General features: G+C 43.2%; 1 protein-coding gene across 1 annotated transcript; it reads right to left on the bottom strand.

Annotated features, from left to right (window-relative positions):
* Positions 1-386: 386 nt before the first annotated feature.
* Positions 387-9,003, bottom strand: GNRH1 (gonadotropin releasing hormone 1). Its single transcript, XM_073650933.1, has 5 exons — positions 8,933-9,003; positions 5,946-5,980; positions 3,124-3,268; positions 886-975; positions 387-471 (listed from the first exon to the last, which is right to left on the bottom strand). Exons 3-5 carry the CDS (start codon positions 3,265-3,267, stop codon positions 430-432), a joined length of 276 nt encoding a protein of 91 aa, XP_073507034.1. The 5' UTR covers position 3,268; positions 5,946-5,980; positions 8,933-9,003; the 3' UTR covers positions 387-429.
* Positions 9,004-9,612: the final 609 nt, after the last annotated feature.

Here is a 9,612-nt window from a genome sequence, read left to right as displayed (position 1 = left end):
ATCCTGGACCCCAATACAAAAGTAACAGGGACCCACATACCACATGCAGGCTTGGACTGGCCCAAAGGAGAACAGGAGATTCCTCCGGTGGGCCACTACTTGAATCAATGTAAAGACAAAGGCAGCATCTTATTCATTTAACAATCTATCCAGTTCATTGTTATAAACATTTGTGACTGAGGATAATGTCACATTAGCATGTAGCTGAAAAGTTGGGCCCTGGAGTTGGTCACTGGTGGGCCCTTGCCACCCCAGTCCGACACTGACCACATGTCATTTATAATACTGGTGTCTCATGGGGCAGAGGGGCCTTTGTGTGCTTTTTTTCTCCAGCACCTCCTATAGCTATACTCCTTATTACGACATGATTCACAGTAATCACAGCTTGTACTTTATTACATCATATCTGCTATGAAATGTGGGATCTCTTCACATCTTCTTTCTGCCATTTTCTCCCTCCAGCCAATTCATCTGTAAGTCAAAAAATACCATAAAGTTCAAATATGTACTGTGTAATTACATCCCAATGGATGAAATCTATAAAATGCATGTAACTTTTGGCTTTTATACTACTTTGCCAATCCATCAGTTTCTTTATTGCAACACAACTCCAGTCTAAGCTAAAACCATCCCCAGCATGGCCACCTTTTAAAGTTCCTTTGAGCTCCCCTTGTGTTGTGTGTTTTATCTAAATATCACCATACTAATTAAAGAATTAAAAGCCAAAACGGTACCACAATAAGCCTAGTTGCGCAAACAAGCTGGAAGGTTACCACTGATACAGTGAAAAAGAGTATGTAATAAATGCAAGTATTATCACTAATAAGTATGCTATATGGTAAGATGGTTTTTTTCACAGGGCTGGGAATCTTTTCCCCAACTCACCAAAGCTCCCCTCATGATGCTAAGTCTGTTTTGTGGCAGGAAACACTCAAGACGCTTTGGCTCTGTGAACAAGGAAACTTCATTCTGAGTCTAAGAAATGAACAAAGACAGCCCATGCTCTAGTCTAGATGGATAAAGTCATGTCAATGGATACAAAAACTGAGCCTATCTATGTATTACAAGTAATATATATTGTATTGCACTTTTTTATGGATAATACTGAGAATAGGGCAGGACTGGCCATGGGGTCTACACTTAGGCCACTTTTTTTTTTCTTTTGCACACAAGGTCTTCACTGGTAAGTTACAGCCATTCTGAAGTAGGTTATAATTATAAACCTCTTGCGCTACAAATTGCATAACCAGCGCTAACACTGTATCAAGTAGTTATATACTATTTCTAATAGTTTATTTTTATGGAAGCTTAGCATAGTCTATATATAAAGTCAAGAGAAAATTTGTAAAATCAAATAAATGTAAATAGTAAAATTAAAAAATATAGACATATGAACCCCCAGACTATTCAACTGCTATGGTGTCCTTGGAGAAAGGGGGTTTAGCTTTGACTGATGCCATCCTCTTTGCAATTGAGTGGTGAAAACCTGTCTAGTACTCCACTCATGAGATGTATTTTTCCTCCTGGAGGAAAGCTATTACATTCTTTTCACAGGGAGCAATGCAAAGCTTATAAGACCATCTAGACCAGGGGTCTCAAACTCGGCTGGGTATATGGGCCGCAAATGGAAAAAATTTGAATTTGGGGGGCCGCATTTTTTGTTCAATGTGACATTTTTAGTGATACCATTTTTTTTTGTATACACCTTTTGAACAGTTTTGCCATGTTTATTTTTTTATAGCTTGGGTCGTTATGGATGTGGCGATAATAAACGTGCACTTTTTTGTGTTTACTTTAGTTTACATATAAAACAGCATTTTTAGTGCCCAATATTTTTTCAGGCTTTATTTTTATTTTTTTGATTTTTACAATTTTGTTTCCCCCAATTGGCCACATTCAGTAATATTGTCTTACAATTAGCATCATATAGTAATAATGGCAAACATCTTGTAGTAATGTCCCCATCTTGTACTAATGTGCCCCAACCAGGTCCCCATCCTGTGGCTATGTGCCCCATCCAGGTCCCCATCCTGTGGCTATGTGCCCCATCCAGGTCCACATCTTGTGGCTATGTGCCCCATCCAGGTCCACATCTTGTGGGTATGTGCCCATCCAGGTCCCCTTCTTGTGACTATGTGCCCCATCCAGGTCCCCTCTTGTGGCTATGTGCCCCATCCAGGTCCCCATCTTGTGGCTCTGTGCCCCATCCAGGTCCACATCTTGTGGCTATGTGCCCCATCCAGGTCCCCCTCTTGAGGCTATGTGCCCCATCCAGGTCCCCATCTTGTGGCTATGTGCCCCATCCAGGTCCCCCTCTTGAGGCTATGTGCCCCATCCAGGTCCCCATCTTTTGGCTATGTGCCCCATCCAGGTCCCCGTCCTGTGGCTATGTGCCCCCTGTGCTGTTCTTCACACACATAAAAAAAAAAAAGATGATTCTCACCTGTCCTCCGTTCCCTCGGCGGCCTTCCTGCAGATGTGTCCCGCAGGCACCACAGAGTCAGACCCCTTGACGATCCCGACCTGGTCCAGGAGGAGCCGCCGACAGCAGCGCTGCATTGCCGCACAGAGACTGTCTCCCAGCACAGCATTTTCAATGTCAGCCGCCGGCCAATCAGAGGCCAGCAGCTGACATCAGCGTACGGCAATGACATCATACTCACTGCGCCGACACGCAGATATCAGCTGCTGGCCTCTGATTGGTCAGCGGCTGTCATTGGAAATGCAGTGCTGGGAAACAGTCTCTGTGCGGCAATGCAGCGCTGCTGTCGGCGGCTCCTCCTGGACCAGGTCGGGATCATCAAGGGGTCTGTGCCTGCGGGCCGCATAAAGCAGCCTCAGGGGCCGCATGCGGCCCGCGGGCCGCGTGTTTGAGACCCCTGATCTAGACCATCATCAAACACATCTCAGAAAGCCATCCTTACACTATTCTACACTGATTATGGACAATTATAGGGTATCGACTTCCAATAGATGGCATTAGGGACCAAACTCTCCTCCGGGAGGAGAGCTAATTTGCAAACATGGTCACTAGCGAGATAAAAGTTCTGGTCTTGATAAGGCCCCCATACACATCATAAGTATGGGGGGGAGGGGGTGACTTTTGATCCCATTTGTTATTACCTCTGGATAGGAGTCCTGGAGTGTTTCTAAGTCGCGCTTCCCTCCTGGCTGCAGCCCATATGACCAATGCTGAGAATAAGTCATATGATCAGACAAGAGGAGAACAAGTATAAGGAGGAAACATGGTGTCCCACGGTGGCTCATCCTGAAATAACAAACCAATATGTGTATTAATAAGGGCCTCACAGACTTTCTAAGCAGGGATTTATCATACCAGAACTTGGATCATGTAAGTGTCCTATGGTGATCTAAGTTCAGTTATTTGAACGTTGGAGGTCCGTTTCTTGCATCCAAAAAATGGATTCTTGAATGCTGCGCATCATGGCAGGTTTTCATTTTGGAATACTTTCTGGTCCGTATACATATATTGGTATAGTATTCTTAGTTAACTGCATTGAAAAGAATGGCAAAGCCAGACTCCTCATTAGGCATACAGCAAATTTAGATCTCGAGACGACAACAGAGTGGGAGAACCAGTTGTCTACACATCATGGACTACGTGAAACATGTTAAACGTATGGGGTCTGCAATAATGAATCTCCAAGATTAGAAAAAGAAATTTCTGCAATAGCACCGCCGTTTTTCAATGGTTGAGTTTGGTATTACAGGTTAACAGTGAGTACTAACATGTCAATGCTGAGTGTTCCAGCACCAAGAATCACACCTAGGGCACGAATTTTAATGACTTCCGCGTACTTTAGACCTCCTGCACATGTCTCCAGTACGTGTGGTGACAGTTTTCACACATACTGGAGACACACGTAGACCCGTTCAAATCTATGGGGCTGCACACGTCAGTGTGTTCACACAGACCGTGTGTCCGTACAGACCGTGTGTCCGTATACAAAACATGTTGACATGTCCGTTTTTTTGCCACCAGCGAAGGGCGCAATACGTCCTGCACATGTGCACACTGATGACACACGGATGAAATCCTTGTGCCATCAGTGTGACACGTACTGGCGCCTGGGAAAAGCTGTACATTTAGCGCTGTTTCCAAGCTTCGGGCGCTGAATCCTACTGTCATCATTGTCGCCTACTCTCCCTGTGATCAGCATGATGCTGATGAGAGTTGGAGTCAGCACCCGCAGTTTGTGTATTGCACGAATTAAATAAATTGGAAAAAAAACGGCATGTGGACCCCCTAAATTTTCCTAACCAGCTGAGGGAAAGCCAACAGCTGGGCGCTAGTGTTAATATTCTTGGAAGGGGCCAATATCCATAAAGATTCCCAGCCTATTAATAACAGCTCACAGCTGTTTGCTTAGTCATTACTGGTTATTAAAGGGGGGACCCCAAAACAAAATGACATGGGGTCCCCCTAATTTTAATAACCGGCAAAGGCTAAACAGTTGTGGGTTGATAGTAATAGCCTGAGAAGGGGCCATGGATATTGACCCCTTCCCGGACTAATAACATCAGCCCTCAGCCGCCCCAGAAATGGTGCATCCATTAGATGCTGCAATTCTGGTGCTTAGCCTCGGCCCTTCCCACTTGCCCTGGTGTGTTGGCAAGTGGGGTAATGGTTTTGAGGTTGATGTCAGCTGACATCAAGCACAGGGGTTAGTAATGGAGAGGTGTCTATCAGACACCCCCATTACTAACCCCGTTGTCAAAATAAATAAAGACACACAAAGAAAAGTCCTTTAACAGAAATAAATATTCCCTGACCCTCTTTTACTGGTTTTATTTTTTGGTTAATAAAAGAAATCTTCACCTGTCCTCTGATAATCTATAATGATGATGTCCCACAACGATTCCCAACTAGCTAGAGCTGGACTCTTAAAATGCTTATTTTAATATAGGCAAGGAAATTTTTAAAAATGGATTATATACAGCCATTCCGACTTAGATTTTTAAAGTAAGTACACTAGACTCATCAGGTCTTTGAGATTTATTAAATGTATTCTGTTTGAATTTTGAAAATCTGCAGACAGATTTGCTATACTGCACACAGGTGATCCTTTGAACCAATTCCAAAACCAACTGATAGAAATCTTGGAAAAAGCATATGAAAAAAACGTTATTCCCAAAAGTATGCTTGATACCATAAAACGCTTAAATCCCATGTTACCAACATCTTACTTGTTGCCAAAACTTCACCTTGATCCTCCGTGGAGACAAATGGTCTCCGGGAACGGTGGTCTTTGTGAAACCATTTGCACAATAATTTATTTCTACTTAAAGCCTCTGGTGTGTACTCTCCCCTCGTATATTCAAGATACGAAAGAGGCCCTCAAAAGGCTAGACCATCTACAACTAGATGAAGGTACAGTCATGGTGACAGGAGACGTAGAAGCCATATATTCCTCCATAAAACACCAGGACAGTCTAAAAGCGGATTCCCAATATCTCCAAGAAAGCAACCTTGGAAAACCATTAGCCCAACTGATCATTACACTACTTCAGTTTGTGTTAGAAGAACACAATGTCTTTGTGTTTAATAAAAAGATTTTTCTACAAAGATAGGGGACCGCAATGGGGGCATCATGTGCCCCCGCCTACGCAAATTTTTTTTGGGGGGGCATGGGGAAAAATCTTCCATAATGACCATATAAAAGGAATTGAACACATACAAGGGTGGATGAGATACATCGATGATATCTGGTTCCTGTGGGAAGGTTCGGTGGATCAATTAACAACTATGATGGATGATCTTAACCAGAACAATCTGAATATCAAATTGACTTTCCAATTTGGTAGAACTCTAGACTTCCTACATCTACATATTACAACCTCCCCTAACGGCCAGATCATTACCGATGTTTTAAGAAAGTCAACCTCTACCAACACATTATTGCATGGGACTTCATCCCACTTACCTTCAGCGATCAGGGGAATTCCAACTGGACAATTCCTGCAAATTAAAAGGATATGCACTGAGGAAGAAACTTTTCATAAACAAGCACAGGATTTGACCAGAAGGTTTATGGAACGAGGATATAGCAGGAGAAAAATTAAAAGTGGCTTAAAAAAACCCGTCTAAGATAAACAGAGAAAAATCACTATATGGAAAGAGAGATAAAACATCCGATCCGAGAGTCAGATCAAAATCACAACGCAAGTCAATGGGTGAAAAAAAAAAAAATCAAACTGCACTTGGATGACATCTGAGTGTGGCCCTATTTCAATGGAGCAGGTGGAGAAATTTTTTTTTTTTTCTTAATTTCTACATATACGAGAAATGGATGACTCTCGGACCAAACTCTGATCAGAATAATCAGTCCGTTTTTCTTGTCCGCAGAAAAATTAGATGCGTGAATGAGCTCTTACAGAGTGAGAGAGAGAAACGAGGATCTCCACTTGTAGCAGCCACTTGGCTAAAGACATTTGGAGACAGGAAAGTGATCAGGAGGGGACTGTCCGGTTGTGAGAGTGGGCACTGTCTGGACAAGGACTTTGGGTACAGCGTTAGTGACCAGGAGGGGAACGATTAGTTATGTGAATGGGCACAGTAAGAGTGAGGACCTGGAGCACAAAGCTAGGGAACATGAGGGCTCCCGTCCAGTTGTGTGAGTATTGAGAGGACTACAGCAAGGGTGGTATGGAAGCCATGGTGACTATCAGGAAGAGAGTGAGATTCATGGATAGTAATTGAGGTGGTGGTCCTGATGTGTGCTGCGTTTTAAGTCACTCTCCATGTGCATCAATGAGCTTTTGGCACTCATGACCCTGCTGCAAATTTACTTGGACCACTTCCTTGGACTACTTTTGGCAGGTACTAACAAGACCACTATTGTGAGATGTTCTGACCCCAAAAAAGGAGATGTTTTGGCTCTAGTTGGAGAATAAGGGCTCTTTCACACTGCGTTCTTCCCCACACACAGTGGTCCCATCAGTGCTTACGTCTGAATCCCCCGCAAAATGGTATTCAGGCATATGTGCCGATGAGGCCATTTACTAGAATGGTGCCGACAGTCATTGTGTGCTCTGTCGTCCATCATTTTCGGGCATATACGCCTACTGGAGGAGGACACTCTTACATAGTAGACTGCGTCTGGGTGTTCACCTCCAGAAGGCATCGACCTCTGAAAATGATGCACGACAGAGCACACAATGACTCTGTTGGCACCATTCCAGTAAATTGCCTCGTCAGCTCATATGCCTGAATACCATTTTGTGGGGTGCTCGGACATAAGCCCTCACAGATGAACCCTAAAGCCCCCAATACGGTTTGGATGGCTGTTGGCTGAACGGTATACCGGCCGGCAACTATCTCACCCGACTCTCTCATACACCGGAGAGCGAGTGCTCATCTGTGCTCTATTAGGCAGAGTTTGCCAGACGTCTCTGATGGCGGCTTATCTCAAGGATCTGTCGTCTGAAATCGGACATGTCGCATCCTCATCTCCCCCCACAGTCATATGTCGGGGGTCCTCATGCACATTGGACTGTTGATATTGGGGGGGGGCGTTTAGTTGATGTTACACTATTGTGTATGGGGTGCTTCGTTTGTTTCCCACAAACGAAAGTTCAAGATCTATTGATTAAAATGAAATAATAATAATTTCCACAATTGGATGTGTTTAAATAAAATGTTCCTGTGCCGAGATAATCTTATAAATGTCACAGCTGATTCTTTCTTGGGAGGTAAAACATTTCCCTGCCTGTTTTTAAACAATGTTTTACCTCACAGAAAGAATCAGCTGTGATCCCCTGCTGTACTGTCTGTATACTCTTTTCCTTCCTCCCCTGCCCAGGAGATGTGGTATGATCAGACCATGTTCCTGCACGGTCAGACACAGCCATTACACAGTACACAGCAGGGGCACATTTATAAGATTATCTCAGCACGGGAACATTTTATTTAAACACATCCAATTGTGGAAATTATTATTATTCCAAGATCTATTAATATTGATTAATATTAACTTTAAAGGGGAATCCCCCTTTAAGTCGTGTAGTGAGGTAGAGGGGAGAAAAAAAGTGTTTTTTTTTTTTAACCATTGAGTGGCAGGTGGTGGTGACCCGAGACAAAGACTTCAAGAAAGAGACAGCACTTTAAAATTAGGGAGAGAGGAGGAGATGGACGTGTGACAAGATGCGGTGATGAAGGTGACATGGACCTGGGTTAGTTGATTACACTCATATTATTGGGTCTAGTCTGCAATGATGAGGGTTGGGATGCCACAATGCGGCTGCTGCAAATGGCCAGAGACCACGTATACAAGCTGGGCACATTTTAGGATCCTGCTCTCGAGCTTTATCCTCGGTTTGATTCTCTAGTGATTGATACGGTCTGTTAACGTGACAGACATCTTTACACATCGCGAGGGAGAATTAGAAATCGGCCTAAAAGATAAGAGGTTTTTATCTGTTGCCGATAGCAACCAATCAGAATCCAGCTTTCATTTCATATTCTGCTTTTGAAAAATAAAAGCTGCGCTGTGATTGGTTGCTATTGGTAATATATCCCTAGGAGTTTCGGAAAACCCCTTGCCGGTTTGTTTTAAGAAACAAAACACATCGTGTTTTACTCATCTTCCCCTGGTCCAGCGCTAAGTCTCCGTTTCTGCCTGCAATGCTGCAGCCAGTGAGTTCAGCGCCTCTGTCCGAGTACATAGCACGAGCTGCTGAGCTCACTGATTGGCTGTAGCGCTACTGACCTGACAGTAACAGACAGTGATGCACCAGGGGATGGTGAGTAAAGCACTTTTTTTTTTCCCCAAAATCATAAAATCCCTTTAACCCTTGCTTCCATTTTTATTTAGCGCAGAAAATTATTTATCCAGACCTGGAAAGCCCAGAGACTAGTAAAATCTGATTGCATCCGGCCCTTTACACTGCTGGTAGAGGAGCGGGCACTTACCTGGTCGTACAGGTGACAGCAGCACTTCTGCCAGGCACGGTCTGTCGCCCAGCACTCGTCACCCGCTATTTAAGAAGCAGCACAAACAACGCTCTTGCGGTGAAGAGATCACATTGACCCCATTAATCTAAAACTTCCCTACAGGTTAATCCAGATTAATTTAGCCACAGCGGGATTAATGCTTCACGGGAAAAGCTTTAGACGTTTGTGTCGTGTCATCTCTCCACATGACCTGAAAATCTTTTTTTTTTTTATTGGCTCCTTGACAGCCACATATTTTATTTTTTTAGGCTATTAGAGGGACAAGTCATTTAATTTATATGCATTTTTTTTTTTGTACAGGGTAAAGCATTAAAAAAAGCCATTAGCCCATGGAATTGCATTCTGTAGGTTTTTTCATTTAAAATGGTAAAAAAAATTGCATGGATGATATTTTTGCAGATTTTTTTTTTTTTAATTAATTTTCTGAACCCGACTTAGCCCTTTAATGCATAACATAATCTACTTGTTATCTGTCTATATGACAATACATAATTACCTGTAAGGGTAGAATACACAGGAATCTGTTCCTTTGGAAAATGCTATTTACCTAAAGATATAGGGTTAACTGCAGATTAGTAGTGTTACAATGCTGCCCTGCCGCCTTACTGGGGTAAAAAAAAAAATGAACATATTTTCTC

This window comes from Phyllobates terribilis, unplaced genomic scaffold (genome assembly GCF_046119375.1).
Source record: "Phyllobates terribilis strain yellow unplaced genomic scaffold, ASM4611937v1 Scaffold_11__3_contigs__length_659146591, whole genome shotgun sequence".
Classification (NCBI taxonomy): Eukaryota; Metazoa; Chordata; class Amphibia; order Anura; family Dendrobatidae; genus Phyllobates; species Phyllobates terribilis.
Note: the sequence above shows the minus strand (reverse complement) of the source record. Positions and strands in the feature narration are given on the sequence as shown.